This window comes from Rattus norvegicus, chromosome 7 (assembly GCF_021556685.1).
Source record: "Rattus norvegicus strain SHRSP/BbbUtx chromosome 7, alternate assembly SHRSP_T2T, whole genome shotgun sequence".
In the NCBI taxonomy this organism is placed as follows: domain Eukaryota; kingdom Metazoa; phylum Chordata; class Mammalia; order Rodentia; family Muridae; genus Rattus; species Rattus norvegicus.
This window is the reverse complement of record NC_141540.1, coordinates 72,404,093-72,422,050: the sequence shown is the minus strand read 5'-3', so window position 1 is coordinate 72,422,050 and position 17,958 is coordinate 72,404,093. Positions and strand designations below refer to the sequence as shown.

The following is a 17,958-nucleotide window of genomic DNA, read 5'->3' as shown; positions in this document are numbered from 1 at the left end:
AAAGGACAACATTTATTGGGGTGGCTTACAGGTTCAGAGGTTCAGTCTATTATCACCAAGGTGGGAACATGGCAGCATTCAGGCAGGCATGGTGCAGGAGGAGCTGAGAGTTCTACATCTTCATCTGGAGGCTGCTAGCAGAATACTCACTTCCAGGCGGCTAGGATGAGGGTATTAAAGCCCACACCCACAATGACACACCCACTCCAACAGGGCCACACCTCCTAATGGTGCCACTCCATGGACCAAGCGTATACAAACCATCACATTCCACTCCCTGGCCCCATAGGCTTGTTTAAACACATCAGTCTATGGGGGCCATACCTAAACATAGCATAATGCAAACTATTTTTAGTCCAACTTCAAAAGCCCCCATAGTCTATAGCAGTCTCAACAATGTTAAAAGTCCAAAATTCAAGGTCTCTTCTGACATTCATTTAGTCACTTAACTGTAATCCCCCAAAGCAAGGCAGGAAACCAGCTGGGCAAACTCCAAACTCTGCATCTCCATGTCTGATATCAAAGTGGTCCCATGTAACCCAGCCTGGCGTTGACCTTGCAGTATAGCTGAGGATCACACTGGATCTCTGACCCTTCTGTCTTTACCTCCTGAGTGCTGCTGTCACAGGCACATTTTGCCACTGTCTGCTTACGTGGCCCTGGGCATAGAACCCAGCCCTTCATGCATATCATGTGAACACTCTCAATTGAGTCACACCCTCAGCCTTCCGTAGCTGGATAAGTCTGTTTTGCTGAGCTTGCCTCTATCTGGATATTAGGGTTGATATTATTTTGCAGGGTTGTAGTGAGGATGGGAAATAATGCACATAAGTGGAGCTTAATAAAAAGAATATTTTTTTTGGCTTATAGCTTTATTAGTCTGTAAGTGCAGGCACTCATATTTGTATAATATTTCAAACAAGTGAACGTCCGCTGCTTCCCAATCAACTCATGATTATCGAGCACCGTGACTCCCAAGAGCTGTTCACAAGGCATTGCACGCCTGTCTTTCTCAGACGTTTTTCCTACATAAAACATATGCCGTGGTTCAACTTCAGAAAATGTCTCATTTGTCCTTGTTTCCTCAGACTCAACCATCCTGCCTGGCGCATGGCAGCAGTTGTTCAGCAGTGTGAACTGAGATGAATAATTTAGTGAGGAAGGAACACACACCACACACACACACACACACACACACACACACACACACACACACTAAAGTTTGTCATGAGTGCACTAACACAGACAAAGTGCCTTCAACTGCAGATCAGACAACAATAATTTTGAGTCAGCGTGCTGGTAATGCCCTGGGGAATACACTTAATCTGTACTCTGATTATGGGAACTGAGGAAAAGGCCTTCGAGTCAGATGTCACAGAGTGAGTTGAGATATATACGTATATGCTGTAGAAGTGAGGTGTGTATCATATTACAAGTTATTTCTGGAGCAAGAGTAGGGTTGATGAATGGGTCCCGAGGAGCCACATTTTGATGAGACCAGTCAGTCGTTATTGTTTCCAAACGTTTCTGAAAACACTGCCTTTAATTCTGAGTGGGTAGCGGGAATGAGAGAAACAGGAGGTGAGGGAGTGAGAGGACGATGGCTGAGGTGCGGAAGGGAACTTCATGGCCAGCATTGGTGGGCCACGAAGCACCGCCCACCACGCCCCGCCCACCACCACGCCCACCCAAAAGCCCGCCCCGAACTGCTAGTCGGGGCTTCTCCTCGCGGTCCTCCGGTCCGTCTGCGGGCGGCGGAAGCGGCTACCCCGCGTCGGCCAGGGCGAGCGGGCAGGAGGAGGCTTGCGGGCCGCATGGCGGGAGCTCCGGGAGGCGGCGAGCCAGGCCCTGAAGCAGGCGAGCCGCTGCTGCAGCGATCCGACTCAGGCCAGGGCTCGTCCGAGCCACCGGCTCAGGGGAAGTCCCAGCAGGGCTTCCTTTCCAGCCTCTTCACCCGGGATCAGAGTTGTCCGCTCATGCTCTTGAAGACGCTGGAGACGAGTAGGAACCGTGACCTGGAGGCTGGGGTCGGGGTGACACCGGACCCGGGGGCGAGGAAGGGCCTGGACCCCACAGATCCCGGGCTGCACTGCAGCCCCAGGGCTGCGTGGGCGGGAGGGGGCGTGGGCTCCCGCCCCACTCGGGCTAGTGAAGGCCCAGGCTGGAAGTCTGCCCTTCTGGGTCACACTCACTAATTTCTTATGTAAGTTATGCAGCTGCACGGGCTGTAGGATGCTGTTGAGAAAGCTGGAAAGAACTCTTCATTAATAAGGCAGTTTTACTTCTACCTGTGCACCCCTTCCCTGGGGCGGGGAATTCTTTAACCTTCATTCACGGCAGTAGTGACAGGGGAGAAAGCTAGAACAGAAACGTTTGAAAACCCTCGTTTCGGAGACTGGAGAGATGGCTCAGTGATGAAGAGCACTGCTCGTCCAGAGGTCCTGAGTTCAAATCCCAGCAACCACATGGTGGCTCACAAACATCTGTAATAGGATCTGATGCCCTCTTCTGGTGTGTCTGAAGACAGCTACAGTACACTTACATAGAATAAAGAAAAAAAGAAAAAAGAAAAAAAAAAAAAAAAAAGGAAAACCCTCGTGTTTATGCACCTACCTACGTGCAGTTTTCTAGGGATTATTCTCTAGGAGGACCATGACATCTAAGAGGTTTATTACTGCTGCGGGTCAGGCAGCCACACTGGTTCCCACTGAGCAATTTCTCTTCAGTCCAGGGACACTGCCTTGCTTTTCTGCATCAGCATAGATTGCCTGTGTACTTCAGATTTATTAGGAAAGTAAGATTTAAATATATTTGTTCCAAATAATAAAGTTACTATTTTATAGCAGAATCGGTCATAATTGAATAGTCAACTGATAAAAGATTTTACTGTCTTTTTTTAAAGTTTTTTTTTTTTATTTATTTATTTTTGTGTGTGATTGTTTTGCCTGCATGTATGTCTGCGCACTGTCTGCTTTCCTGGCTTCCAGGACTGTGAGCTACTCTGTGGGTGCTGGGAACTCAACCTGGGTCCTCTGCAAGAGCAACACATGCTACTAACCCCTGAGCTGTCTTTTTAGTGCCCTCTTGCTCTCCTCCTCTCCTCTCCTCTCCTCTCCTCTCCTCTCCTCTCCTCTCCTCTCCTCTCCTCTTCCCTCCCTCCCTCCCTCCCTCCCTCCCTCTTTCCTTCCTTCCTCCCTCCCTCCCTCCCTCCCTCCCTCCCTCCCTCCCTCCCTCCCCTTCCCCAGAGGTGAGGACTGAACCCTTGTGCTTTCTAGGCAAGGCCCCACCACTGGGCTCAGTCCCTGAGCTGCCTGTCTTCTTTCTTATTAGCACAGACTCACACATTTCTGCCTGCCAACCCTCACTGAAGAGCTTTGGTTGGCAGGTCCCATTGGAATGTGGTAGTCAGAGTGAGGCAAGATGTGACACAGAGAACAGTGGAGGCGCTGCCTGCCTCCAATCCAGGTCTGTGCTGGTTTGTTTTTCTGACCATGGCCCAGGATGCCCTGGTCTCCTAACATGTGCTATAATGCAAAGTGTTTAGTCATTTAAGCAAAAGCAACCTTTGATATAAAGATACTTGTGGGGAGCATTTTAGTGTCTGTTTTTATGTTCTATTTCATCAGGACTTGATTTTCTTTTTTTTGGAGCTGAGGACCGAACCCAGGGCCTTGTGCTTGCTAGGCAAGCGCTCTCCCACTGAGCTAAATCCCCAACCCCTTCAGGACTTGATCTAATTGGCATTAATTTACATGTTTTATTCATCATTTTAGAAACTGGTTTAAGATGGTGTTTGCGAGTTATTTTTCAATGCTGTTTGGACGCTTTAATTGCTGCTACATTTTCTAATGGGCATAATTAATGTCTTTGTAGATCCGTATGTCAAGCTTCTACTTGATGCTATGAAACATTCAGGTTGGTAAGTAAATCTTTTTTTAAAAGCCACCGTTGTGCTGGAGAGATGGCTCAGTGGTTAAGAGCACTGATTGCGGGGTTGGGGATTTAGCTCAGCGATAGAGGCCCTGGGCAAGAGGCAAGGCCCTGGGTTCGGTCCCCAGCTCCGGAAAAAAAAAGAAAAAAGACAAAAAAAAAAAAAAAAAAAAAAAAAAAAAAAAAAAAGCACTGATTGCTTTTCCAGAGGTCCTGAGTTCAATTCCCAGCAACCACATGGTGGCTCATAACCATCTGTAATGGGATCTGATGCCCTCTTCTGGTGTGTCTGAAGAGAGTGTCATTGTACCCACATACATAAGATAGATAAGTAAATCTTAAAAAAAAGTCACTGTCTGTTCTGTACCTCCCCACCCCCTGCTCTGAACTAATTAACGGTAGAGCTTTTATACTTGGGATTTCTCACTTGGGACCACAACCTTTCTCTGTCAACCGTGGCAGGCTTAGTAAGGGCACTATTCAGTCTCTCTTGTAAGTAATTACCAAACTTGGCCTCTCCAGCCCTTCAGCACAGGGCATTGTGGTTAGCATGGACTAATAGGAGGCTTCCAGATGTTAACTCAGGATTAGAGGAAGTGACTTCTGATATCTACTCTTACCACTATGGCCCAAGGTCGGAACTCTGTCATCTTTCCAGTGTGGTCCCAGTCAGGTGGACCCCAATGGAATCCGAGGCAGTACGGACTCTGCAGACCATACTGCCTCAGACTCTCCTTAGTCTAGAGATGAGATAGCTGAGTCCTGACCGTGTGAGACGGTGAGAGAGCTGTGCCTTGCGGTCCTAGGTGTTCTGGCGGGGGCTGCTCACGTCTCTCTGTGCTTTCCAGTGCCGTGAACAGGGGAAGGCACTTTTCCTGCGAAGTCTGTGATGGCAACGTCAGCGGAGGCTTTGATGCGTCCACGTCTCAGGTGCGTTTCTTTGCTGGGTCGTTCCCTTCCCTTTTATCCCTTCTGATACGCGCCTGACACGGTCCACATGCCACGCATCCTATCCTGCAGTCCTTGCGTAGGACTTTTAAAGCAAGGTCGGTTGTGGTCCTTGCTCTTAAGGAGTGCTGCTGCTCTGAAGGAGGTGAGCCATGAACTCGAATGGTTAGGAGTGTGCGGCAGGCTGGAGGGTTGTGCTGTGGTAACTGTCTGTTCCCGTAAACTGAGAAGTTGAACTTGTATGGAGACAAGAGTAACTTTGGCTCTTGGCGTCAGTCCATGGTCGTGTGACCGCGTCGCCTTTGTGGTGTGCATCGTGGGGCAGCTATATATACTGACATCAGTGTCACAACAGCTCCCTCATACACAACGATTTAACTTCCTTCTGCTGGGCCCCACTTATGTAGTGCCACAGGCTAACGGGTCCTTTGGGGCAGGAGAGAGGGGTTCAGAGCACTGCCTGCTTTCCCATAGGATAAGGTTCCCTATACACACGTGACAGCTCACAACCATCAGAAAGCCCATCACCCGCTTCTGGCCCCTGCAGGCGTGATTGTGGACCCAGACACACATGCAGACAAAACACACTTAGACACAAAGGGAAAAAAAAGAGGAACTAATTCTTTAACTCCTAGGCTGATGGAAGGTAGTCAGTCAGGGTCCAAACTATGGCATGTGGTTACCACAACAGGACAGTGACGCACTGATTGACAGCTAATACTCAGTTAAAATATACAAAGCCTCTGCAAAGAGAAGGCAAATGCCATTAACCGAAACCGTAGGAAACCACAGGTCTGTTGAGTAACATGCTACGTAGTTTAGCCGGAGGGCGGGGACACCATGTGGAAAACTGTGACTGACATTTGCAAACAGATGTGAGCCGTGTGGTTGCCGCTGTGAATGCTGGGGTAAGAGGTAAGACCACGTGAGGTAACTTTTGCGTGGAGGGAGTGGGATTATTTTTCATATTGTCGATAATGACCACATCTATCTTTTAGCCTGGTGATGAGAATAAACTAGTTATCCGTGCTAAAGTTGTTCGTAATGGTGCCTCACCCGCTCGTGAGCGTTCAGCTTTGTTTTTAGTTTTCAGTCAGTGGAGGGTTTTGCCAATACTGGAGGTGGCAGGCGGATTAGGAGCCATGGCAAAGGTAGCTGAGAGTGTTGTAGGTAACCTTTCCAGTTTGAGTATAGCGTCGATGCTGAACCCCACCTACTGCTTTCTGCTGGATAATTTGATACATATTTGGTTATTCCTAACTCTCTGCAGTAATTATGGGCCAACACTGTGGATTTTACAGTGAGACTGGAGTTGGAATCCTAGTCCCTCTGCTTGGGCAGGTTATATTTTCTTACTCGCAGTTTCCTCTCTGGTAGGTTGCCGTCACAGCACCGATAGCTTTCTCTTGATAAGGTTACCCACTCCCCTGCAGTGGTTAAGGAGAGCGAGCGTTTTTGGGAGCTGGGGCTGTGGCTCACTTGGCCGAGGCCTTACCTCGCTTCTTACATGGGTCTTCCATGGACCCCTGAACTCAGCCCCTAACCCTGCATAATCCCTGCTTGGTGGCACATGTCCCAGCACTCAGGAGATGGGGCTAAGGATCAGAAGTTCAAGGCCGCCCTCAGCTACCTCGAGAGCTCGAGGCCAGCTGGGCTGGAGAACCCGTCTCAGGAACAAAAGCAGAGCGAACATTTGGAATTCCCAGCTCTCAGCAGTGTTAAGTGCAGTCCAGCCCTAGTCCGTCCGTCCGTCCGTCCTGTTTTACATTGCAGTTTTTATCATGAAGTCTTCCATTTATCCAGAAAATTAGGAAGCTATGAGTAAGTACACTTTGAGTAACAGGGAAGCCTCTGTGCGTGTGGCTGCCACCCAGATCTGAGGAGTCGAGCGCTCTCAGGACCTCAGATAACCGTGTGGTCATCTTTTTTTTAAAAATATCTATTTATTATGTATACATCATGCAGCTTTCTGCCTGCATGTGTGCCTACAGGCCAGAAGAGGGCATCAGACCTCATTACAGATGGTTATGAGCCACCATGTGGTTGCTGGGAATCTCTCCAGCTCTCTCTGGTTTTCTAAACTTCACTTAAATACTGTTCCTCTGCATTGCCATCAGAGCTCACCCTATCTGATTCTGTTTCCAACCTTGTAATTGGACGAGATAGTGCTGCAGGTATTCTTGATCCTTCCCTCCTGCTGATCTTTGCAGTGTCTCCGAGATACAAGTCTGAGGAGAACCACAGGGTCATAGTGTACTCAGAACGGTGGCTCAGGACCACAGGGTCTTTAGCGTGTGTGGAGCCTCACTGTTCCGTGGTTTCCTGTACATTCTCCTGTCTGCTCCTTTGCTGATGTTCTCTTCCACCCTTAAGTGTTGACGTCCCACAGACCTTCTTTTCTCTCCTCTGTGTTCCGCGGAGGGGATCTTGTTTCTCTTTGAGTTCTGTCTTGAATGTTCTGCCTGTGTATTCAAATGCTTGCTTCCACTTTCACTTGGATTGTCTTAAAGATACCTTAGACCAGGGCTGGAGAGATGGCTCAGCGGTTAAGAGCACTGGCTGCTCTTCCTGAGGTCCTGAGTTCAATTCCCAGCAACCACATGGTGGCTCACAACCATCTGTGATGGGATCTGATGCCCTTTTCTGGTGTGTCTGAAGACAGCCACAGTGTACTCATATAAAATAGCTAAGAAAATCTTAAAAATTAAAAAAAAATGTAGTCCATGGATTCTGCAGTATACCTCAGACCCTGTTTGCCCAAGTTCACCTTGGTGATTCTTTACCCAATCTGGGTTTTAGTTTTTTCACCTTCCGTCCTCTTTTCTTTTTTTTTTTTCTTTTTTTTTCTTTTTCCTTTTCTTTTTTTTGGAGCTGGGGACCGAACCCAGGGCCTTGCGCTTCCTAGGTAAGCGCTCTACCACTGAGCTAAATCCCCAGCCCCCCGTCCTCTTTTCTTTCAGGGTGGTTTTTGTTTGTTTGTTTGTTTGTTTGTTTGTTTGTTTGGTGTAGCCCAGGCTGGTCTCCGTGTAGCTCAGGCTAGGTGAGACAGTGTACCCCGATCCATGTTCTGGGATCACATGAATGACCCACCACACTCAGCTTAACATCTCAGTAGATGTTTCTATCATTTAGTGTAGTCATTTGTAGAATACTTCTGGTTCCTTCCTTATTTCTGATTCAACCATTTTCAATTTAACTTCTAAATTATTCTTTAGCTCCTACCATTCTTGCCTGCAAGTGCTATCTTCTGCTTCTTGCCTAGAATACCATGTTGACTAGGGTTAGGGCTCAGGTCATGGTTATAGTTAGGGTTAGGGTTAGGGCCAGGGTCAGGGTCAGGGTCACAGTTAGGATTAGGGTTAGAGTCACAAGCTTAGGGCCAGGGTCATGGGTCATGGTCACAGTTAGGATTAGGGTTAGGGTTAGAGGGGTCAGGGTTAGAATTAGTGTTAGGGTCACAGTTAGGGTTAGGGTTAGGGTTATGGTCACAGGATCAGGGTTAGGATTAGGATTAAGGTCATAGTCAGGGTCAGGATAGTCAGGGTCAGGGTTAGGCTCAGGGTTAGAGTGGTTAGAGGGTTAGAGTTTGAGGGTTAGTGTTAGGGTTTGGGGGTTAGGGTTTGGGTTAGGGTTAGGGGGTTAGTGTTAGGGTTTGAGGGTTAGGGTTAGGTTTAGGGTCAGGGTCAGGGTCAGAGTTAGCCGTAGGGCCTCTATCTAGTTTCTCTGAATGCATTTATTCTTTTATTGTACTTTTAAGGGTAAACACAAAGCATGCCTCTGTTTCAGTGTTCTCCTTGGAAGCTTCTCGCTGATGTAGAATACAAGGGTCTGTGTGGCACGGCCTCTGCCATGTCCCCTGGCTCAAGTCTTCTGACCCACTCCGCTTCTGCCCTTGGTCCAGCTTTCAGCTTCTCACACGATCTCTTCCTCCAGCCCTCCTTCTCCTTTGCACATGCTGTTCCCATTCCCTCCTCTTGTTTAAATAGGTCAGATCCCTGTTTTCTTCTATATATGAGGTGAGTACACACCAGACACAGCAAAGAGGGCTTTGGATCCCATTACAGGTGATTGTGAAACCCCATGTGGTTGCTGGGAATTGAACTCAGGATCTCTGGAAGAGCGCTGAGTGCTCTTAACCGCTGAGCTATCTCCAGCCCCTAATTCTGGATTTAAATAAATTGTTTTTTTGAAATTAGAGTCTAATTACATGATTTCTCCTTTTCTTTCCTCCCCGCAAACTGTCTTAGGTACCTCCCTTCCCCACTGTCTTTCAAATTTAACTTTTCATATTTATCTGCACGGTTGTTTTGATAGTAGATCTGTGCTTCATGTATGTGTCTGTTACCCACAGAAGCCAGAAGGGGGCGTCAGATCCCTTGGAACTGCAGTTACAGATGGTTGTGAGCTGCCCCATGAGTGCTGGAATTAAACTCAGGTCCTGGAGAACAGCCAGTGTCCTTAACCATTGAGCCATCGCCCCAGCACTATTTGCTTATTTTTGAGACAGATTCTGTAGCTCAGGCTAGCCTGAACTCACCGTATAGTTGAGGATGACCAGGAACTTCTGGTTCTGCTTCTGTGTCCCTAGTGGTCTGCCTGTCTGGCGCGAGCAGTACTGGGTGACAGAGCCCAGGGCCTGGTGCTTGCTGGGTAAGCACTCTCCCAAGAGAGCCGCACCCCCCACCCGGCCTGCAGGTCTGAGTTGAACATTCCTGCTAGAGAGGCCTGTGTTCTCCAGATCAAGCGTGATGTTCCTGTACTTGCCCAGGACTACCACTGCATGTGTTAATCACTTGGATGAATATTTATTCATTCCTGTCTGATAGATTGCAAGCCAATTATTAGGTCTTAATGAATGTTAGTTGGGCAAGTTAATGTTGAAAGCGACTGCACCTCCCGATGTCAGGCGTGGTAACACAGCTGTCATGGTTAGGACCCTCCTGCCTTCCTTGTTCTCATAGGGCCCTGCCTAGCGAGCCACTGGCTTGCACTCTCCTTTCTGACATCTGCTGGGCGGTGGGGTTGGGAAGGTGGGGGTTGGGGGAGGTGGGGGTGGGGGGCATTCCTGGAACTTTCCCTCATTCTAGCTGGGGGACTGGTGTTTACTTGCTGCTTGTTCTGAAACCTGCAGAGAAGCTCTTTGCATAGTCCCAGTGGTTCCCTGACCACAATTATCTCCTTCTTATAGCTGAGGGAACTGAGGCACAGAGAGGCTAAGAAACTTGCTTGGGGACCTGGAGAGATTACTCCAGGACACTTAATCCTCTTTCAGGAGATCAGAGTTTACATTAGAGCTCTAGAGTCTCTTCTAATCTCTGTGGCCACCCACACTCATGTCTGTATTACTCCCTAACAGTTGAAAAAAAATATATATATGGAAAACTGCCAGCTTGCTAGGTTAGCAGGGCCCTGAACAGTGCTTTAAATATGTCTGTCTCTTCCCAAAGCCCATTCGTAGAACCGCAGTGCTGCGGCATCCGAGGCAAACTGGTGTGGTCAGCTTTGGGGGTGCAGCATACGAACGGGTTCTTAACTGGACTGCAGGCATGGCCTACTGAGGAGAGGTCACCAGAAGTGGGGCTTGAGGGGATGTGAGGGAGAGATTGAGTGAGGCTCCCAGCAGGTGGCCATGCAGGAGAGAAATGGGATCTAGAAAAGGAACTGGTTTCAGAAATGAGGGAAACTTTTCCTACTTTGGTGTTTCCTAGATTGTTTTGTGCGAGAACAATATCCGAAATCAGGCACATATGGGCAGGGTTGTCACCCACGAGCTCATTCACGCGTTTGACCATTGCCGGGCCCACGTCCACTGGTTCACCAACGTCCACCACCTGGCGTGCTCGGAGGTGAGTTTAGACATTTTTTTTCCCCCAAAACACTGAAGTGTTTATTCAGGTGCAACTTATTCAAGCATATTCCTTTCTTTGCTCTTGTCACTTTAGCATGGTCTCTTTGTAGAATTGCTATAAATGTTATATTCGAGGCCTAATAGTAGCATTGACTCATTTAAATCATAATAAAATCATAGTGAATACTTTTCTTGGGGTACACTTGAGAGCTAAATGCAATTCTTGGATGGGTTTTTTTTTTGTTTTTTTCTTTTTAAAAAATGACTGATTTGTATGGTTTTGGGATTTGAGCCGAGGGACCCGTGCATGCTTTTCAGACACTTCCAACTGAACTGTATTCCCAGCCTTGGATTTGCTTTTGCAAAACTGGGGTAGAGCTGAGAGCCCATGCATGCTGGGCAGAGCCCACCAGTGTTCCATCCCCAGCCCTTCTGGTTCTCTTTCACTGTCAACAAGAGCCCGCTGAGGACCACTTATCCTTGTCTTCCGTGTGTGCAAAGTGAGACACTAGTTTGGATCCTAGTTACTGGCAGAACTGGGCCTGCCCGGCTTCCTACTGGGCTGGTTGCTTCCTATTCAGAGTCACTGTTTGCCCTGGAGTAAAACATTTAGCCTCAGGAGCACAATATTAAAAAGGTATTTATCATTAATGGTTTTGGGTTGCTCTCAGAAGTCTGCACACTCCTAGTGGGACATATATATTTAGTGCTTGAATTTCATTACTTGAGGATCTCATTATAATGAGGGCTTGAGGAATTAGCAAATCTCAGGCATGTAGTTTATAATGTAGACTGTTTTCTCCTTCTCTTGAAGTCAGTATGTGCCCCCACTGCTTCTAACTAAAACTCATTATTTGGAGAGTAGACAAAATCTGAGTTTTTAAGCAGGTCTCTCTCCAGTGGGATTGGCTAACGTGTGTTAAATGCTTCGAGCTTCACAGAGGAATGCACCCGTGTCAGTGTGGAAGCAACAAGGAGCAGACATTCTCTTGGCAGTGAACTACAAAACTGGCTAAATGCTGTGCCATATATGGGGGCAGTCCCAGAACTTAAAAAAAAAGAAACCTGTTAACGTCATAAATCAGAAGATCTGGGCTAACTTCAGTAGATTGGTCTGCGTCATTTGAGCTTTGCATGATGTAACGTCCTACACACAGTCTGAGGGGCCTGAGGAGACTCATGGCTGAGGCTTGAGCGGCTGAGGTCTGTGGCCAGGATCACATGGTAGTTTGTTTGGAAGGATTGCTTTCTTGAAGTCCTTTGGTAATTTCTAGGACTGTATCCTCTAGAGATCATGAATTTTAACCAGGAGGTCCAACTCTGACCCTGTGTTCGAGGAGGAATTGTTACTGCCCATGAGGCTACAGGTGAGGTTTAGAAAGTCCCCTGCCCCAGTGCCCCAATTTGTACAGCACACTCCTGGGGTATGTGCTAGCAGATATTTAAGGATATTATTTAGAGGGAAGTGTCAGATACACTGGAGTCAGAAATACATGGTGATTTTCTATTCTTTCGCAGTTTTAGACGTTGGCTGGTGTGGAGAGACTGAGAGCCTCTTTGCTTCTTACTTGCCCTCTGTGTTTGTGACAGATCCGAGCTGCGAGCCTCAGTGGGGACTGCTCACTGGTGAACGAGCTTCTCAGGCTGCGTTTTGGATTAAAACAACACCATCAGGTAAACATGGCCCTGGGATCACCTAACCCCAGTGTTGTGAGCAGAGGAAAGGAAGTACACTCAGTACCAACAGACACCCATGTTGATGGAGATTACGTCATGGTCATGGGCAGCCGTGGGACTGCCTGAGAGGCGAGCTGTGAGTGTGAGTGCTTGTGAGGCCCGAAGAAGACACTGGACCTCCCACGAAGTGGAGTTACGTGTGGTTGTGAACTTGCACGTGGGTGCTGGGAGCCAAACCTGGGTCCTCTGCCAGAGCAGGGAGTGCCCTTAACTGCTGAGCCATCTCTCCAGCCCCAACTCTGGGATACTTTTAAGTGGGGAGAGATAGAGAATCCAAGTGAAATCATAGCCTGCCTTCCTTATGTCCTAATAGTCCTGTGGGTGTACGCACACACACACACACACACACACACACACACACACACACACACGCGCACACACACACACACACACGCACAATCGACCCCTTGATAATTTGACACACAATACTTTAAGACATAATCTTTCCTTTTTTTTTTTTTTTTTTTGGTTCAACCCCCAGATCACAGATTAATGAATAAGAAAACATATTACAGACTATTACAAAGTCGCTTAGTCTTTACCAATTCAGACACTTTAAAAGTTCAGTCTTTGGCCGGGCAGTGGTGGCTACGCCTTCAATCCCAGCATTCAAGAGGTAGGAGCAGTCAGATCTCTGAGTTTGAGGCCAGTTGGTCTACAGAGTGAGTTCCAGGACAGCCAGGTCTATATGGAGAAACCCTGTCTTGAAAAAAACAAAACCAAAAAAGTTTAGTCTCTGTAAAAATTCAGTCTCTTTTAAAAATTCAGTCTTTCAACTGTGGGCTCCAATAAAATGAAAAAATAAATACTTTGTTACTTCAAGAGGGAAGAAACAGGGCACAGTCATGATTAGAACAAAGCAAAACAAAGCCCCAACAGTGTAAATAACTCAATGTCCAATGTCTGGGGTTCAGTCACAATCTTCTGACCTCCTCCAGAGGGCCCGAGTCACGTCTCCAGCTCTGTCCTTGGCAGCACACACAGCTTGTCTTTTAGGCTTTGCTGGCTCCCCTCCACTGCTGCTGCTCTTCTTAGGGGCTGTCCTATGGTCCTGGCATCTCCAAAATGCTGGGTCTTTTACTGTTCTTTGGGACGCACTTTCACAGTAACCAGCCTTGGGCTGTCTTCATGTCAGAGTCTCAGCTTTCTCCATAACCCCTCAGTCCTGGGGATTCCACTGCCTCTGAGGCTGCACCTTCACAAGTGCCCTCTCCTGGCCTCTCACAGTGCCGCTCCTCGGCTGCTCTTCATGATCCCTTCTTGCCCTCAGAACCAGTTCCACCTGGGTGACTCTTACACATGACCGAGTCTGGCTGCCAGCACGAGGTACAACCTTGCCACCTCTGCACACAGCTGACTCTGGGGAAACACTTCACCTCAGTGGTTTTGGTCTCTTGTTCTGGCCCCCCTGACTGGAACCACAGAATCTTAAATCAAAGTAGCAAATGGCCCTGATTGAGTCTTTAAACTTCCCCCTGAAACGTCACATGCCAGGCCTCTCTCTTCTGCACAGCTCTCAACACTCTTATCTTTAGGCTCCCACAGAGCCTCCCACTGAGGTCTCAACACTCAATGGCTTTTCTTGTCCAAAGTTCCAAAGCCTTTCCACAGCCTTCCCCATAAAAACATGGTCCGGTCTGAAACAGCTATACCTCACTATTCTGGTATGAATTTGCTTTAGCTTGGATGATTATTGATGATGAAACACCGTGCCCAAAAGGCAAGTTGGGGAGGAGAGGGGTTACTTGGCTTATACTTTGATATCTGTAGTCCATCACTGAAGGAAGCCAGGACAGATAACCTGGAGGCGGGAGCTGATGCAGAGGCTTTTTACAACAGGGTTTCTCTGTGTAGCCTGGAACTTGCTGTGTAGACCAGGCTGGCCTCAAACTCAGAGAGATCTGCTGCCTCTGCCTCCCATGTGCTGGGATTAAAGGTGTGTGCCACCACCGCTTGGCAAGGACCAGTAAATCCCAACTGTGGTCTGTCATTGAGTCTTGTGCAGCTTTGACATCTGTTTTTCGGGGAGGGGGAACAGGGTCTCGCTGTGTATCTTGCGTTGTCCCGTTGCGTGTGAGCATTTCCAGCTTGAGTGATGAGTGGAGGTAAAACTAGGAAAGCAGAATATTGGTGACTAGCATCAAAAATCGGTTTATTTTTTATTTGTTCCTTTTTTGATACTAGGTCTTGTGTTGCTGGTTTTCTTCTCCTGGGCTCAGACTCAGCCTGCCTCAGCCTGGAGCTGGTGGGAATAGAGGAATGTTTCCACACAGGCCTAGATTTTTACTTTTGTTTTTGAGACAGTCTTGACATGTAGCCGGGCTGGCCTGAGTTTGGTCCTCATGCCTCCTGAGCGTTGTCTGAGCCACCATGCCTACTTTTGACAATCTTTAATGGACAGATCACCTACCATTCTTTTGAATTTTAGTTTGGAGAAGAGATGATATTCTTTTGGTTATTATCGTAGTTAGGGATTTACTGCTGTGAATAGACACCATGACCAAGGCAACTCTTATAAGGACAACATTTAGTTGGGGCTGGCTTACAGGTTCAGAGGGTCAGTCCATTATCATCAAGGTAGGAGCATGCAGTGTCCAGACAGATGCCAGGGGAGGAGCTGAGAGTCCCACCTCTTGTTCCTAAGGCAGCTAGAAGTCTGACTTCCAGGCAGCTAGGACAAGGGTCTTGAAGTCCAAGCCCACAGTGACACACTTCCTCCAACAAGGCCACACCTGGTCCAACAAGGCCACACCTCACAAAGAGTGCCGCCCCTTGGGCCTAGTCTATTCAAACCACCACAATTATCTTTAATGGACTTTCTTTTGAGTTTTAGTTCGGAGAAGAGAGAAAAAAGTATTTTAAAAGGTCTCTAGGAATTGGAATGTCAGGGCCTTACACATCTTAAAACATGGAAGTTTGAGGATCAACAGATTGAAGATATTAGACAAGTTATTCTCATAGTAAAACTGAGACCTATGAAAGATTATGTTTAATTTCTGTCTAAAACCAGAGGCACCTTTTAAGTTTGGGTGTCTGTCTGAATAGTTTCCTGTTGCCTCAGGATAAACAGTTAATCTATCAGCAGTCTGCTGAGAAGTTACGAAAGAGGCCTGGAATTGAAGTGCATTTTATTTTATTTTTTTCAAAGTTAGGTTTTATTTTTAGTTACCTGTATGTGTGGCTGTGTGTGGGTGTGTGCATGTGAGTGTTGATGCCTTTGGAGGCCAGAAGAGGGCCTCAGATCCCGGAGCTGGAGTTATGGGTGTCTGTGAGCTGCCCACCATGGCAGTTGGGGATTAAACTCGGGTCCTTTGAAACAGCAAGCATCTCTCTTAACCACTGAGCCATCTCTCCAGCCCCTTGAAATGTGTTTTAATTTTAATTCAGCAAGATCAATCAGGACCTTGTCTATGGATTTCTTGTGATTTCGCAAAGCGGGAATTCATGTTTGGCAGACAATGCCTGAGAAAATAATAAACAGGGGTCTTATTTACATCTAAATAGTTTTAGAGTGACTGACATGTTCCAAGGTTAGAGAATTATATTTGTTAATTTTATTTTACTTTTTAGAATGGCAGAAATTAATAAAAGAACAGGAGGAGAAGTGATATGACGTATTTTATTTTACATGCCTTAGTGTTTTGATGACACGTTTGTCTGTGTGAGAGTGTCAGATTCCCTGGGCCTGGAGTTACAGACTGTTGTTTGGGTGCTGAGAATTGAACCTAGGTCCTCTAGTAGGGGAACTCCTAACTGATGAGCCCTCTCTCCAACCCTGGAGAAATTAATCTTATTTTGGTTTAGGTAACATATAGTGGTATCCTATGATTAAGTTTCACACAACGTTAAAACCGTGTGCTTTCCTTCTCTTAGACTTGTGTGCGAGACAGAGCTGTTCTGTCTATCTTGGCGGTCCGGAACATCAGCAGAGAAGAGGCCCAGAAAGCCGTGGATGAAGTCTTCCAGGCCTGTTTCAATGACCGAGAACCCTTTGGCAGGATCCCGCATAACAAGACGTATGCCAGATACGCTCACAGGGACTTTCAGAACCGTGGTCGCTACTACTCGAACATATGAGGACAGTGGTTGTCTGTCAGGATCTTGAGGAACATGAAGTTCTTCAACACAGAATGTATAGAATATAAACGATCAGTTAGGCTCTGTGCATAAAATGCAGAACATGCCGATTTTAGCGTTTGCCTACAAAAAAATGAAATAACCGTGGTAAAAGGAACTCCTTAAACCACAAGGGGGAAATGGGATCTTTATAGCTAACCATTTAGTAAACAAGGAAAATAAATGGCATTTTTGTATTTTCTACAGGGTACTTATTTTTGGCCCTTTTATTCTCTTACGAGATTGTTTTAAAATTTGGTTGTGACCTCTGTGAAGCCTGCACTGTGTGATGGAGGGCGGTCGATGTTAGTATTTACAGACAATGAGACGATTGGGTCGTAGGGACATTCGTCGAGATTTTGTCAGGGTCAAAAATACAAAGAGTGGAAGTCAGGAATAATTCACTCAAAGGTCAAGGTCATTGTCCATGTGTGTATGTGTGTGGACAGGTCAATACTTATTTTCCTTTTAGGTTTTATTTGTTTTTATTTTATGCATATGCATGTTCTGCCTGTATGTGTGTCTGTGTATCATGTGTTTGCCTGGTGCCTGGAGAGGCCAGAACCAGGCCTTGGATCCGTTAGACCTGGAGTCAGAGATGGTTGTGAGCCACTGTGTGGGTGCTGGGATTCTATTCAGGTCCTTTGAAAGAGCAGCCACTGCTCTTAACTGCTGAGCCATCTCACCAGCCCCCTGTATTAAATTCTTTTAAACCTAAGAACTACATTCAATCTATAATGCAATTTAGTTTAATTTGTATGTGTTTATAAGACTTTACTCATATAATTTTAACATACTTTGTCAGTACACATACCTGAGTTTTACATTCAGAGAATATTCTAGACAGTGTGGTAGTATGTCTGTAATCCTAGCATGTGGGAGGCGGAGGCAGGAGGATGGGGATTACAGGCCAGTGCTGGCTAGAGAGTGAGTTTGAGGTTAGCCTGGCCTATGTGAGACTTGGTCTCAAAGGGGAAAAGGAGACCTTGTCCTGTCGCCTGCCCCTCCTGATTGCTGGCTGCACCTCCTTGCTGGCTGCACTTCTGCTGCAGACAACACTTGGATTAAGTCCAGACAAGATATGTGGGCATGTCTGAGTAGATAATACATATGTTGCATTCTTTTCAACTTAAATGGAAACTCTACAGTCAAACTTTTATTAGCGTGTATTTGTGTGTACAAAGTAATGGGCTTTAAAATGGTATTTTTTATTCAGTTATCTGTTGTGTGGTGTCAGTATTCACCCTTGTAACTCTCCTGGCCCCTTCTCTAGTGATTCCATTTCTCCTCTTACCTCTCTCTCTCTCTCTCTCTCTCTCTCTCTCTCTCTCTCTCTCTCTGTCTCTGTCTGTCTGTCTCCCCCCGACTCCCCCCCCCCC

At 47.0% G+C, this 17,958-nt stretch overlaps 1 protein-coding gene across 8 annotated transcripts; it reads left to right on the top strand.

The window, feature by feature from the left end:
• Positions 1–1,711: 1,711 nt before the first annotated feature.
• Positions 1,712–16,816, top strand: Atp23 (ATP23 metallopeptidase and ATP synthase assembly factor homolog). Of its 8 annotated transcripts, none has more exons than XR_015623903.1 (6): positions 1,712–2,001; positions 3,874–3,919; positions 4,779–4,860; positions 10,587–10,724; positions 12,245–12,400; positions 16,337–16,783. XR_015623903.1 is itself a non-coding variant. In XM_087556401.1 (6 exons), exons 1-6 carry the CDS (start codon positions 1,815–1,817, stop codon positions 16,538–16,540), a joined length of 783 nt encoding a protein of 260 aa, XP_087412527.1. In that variant the 5' UTR covers positions 1,712–1,814; the 3' UTR covers positions 16,541–16,783. The 8 variants fall into 8 exon arrangements, 6 of the variants coding, with proteins under 6 accessions (XP_087412527.1, XP_087412530.1, XP_087412529.1 ...); XR_015623902.1 differs by having other exon boundaries at positions 4,737–4,860; XM_087556401.1 differs by having other exon boundaries at positions 4,737–4,860; positions 12,317–12,400.
• The last annotated feature ends 1,142 nt before the right edge of the window (positions 16,817–17,958 follow it).

Coding starts and splice junctions, on each gene's coding strand:
- Atp23 (XM_087556401.1), top strand. CDS start 1,815: ATGGCGGGAGCTCCGGGAGGCGGCGAGCCAGGCCCTGAAGCAGGCGAG. Junction 3,920..4,736: donor GCTATGAAACATTCAGGTTG/GTAAGTAAATCT, acceptor TTGCGGTCCTAG/GTGTTCTGGCGGGGGCTGCT. Junction 4,861..10,586: donor TTGATGCGTCCACGTCTCAG/GTGCGTTTCTTT, acceptor GGTGTTTCCTAG/ATTGTTTTGTGCGAGAACAA.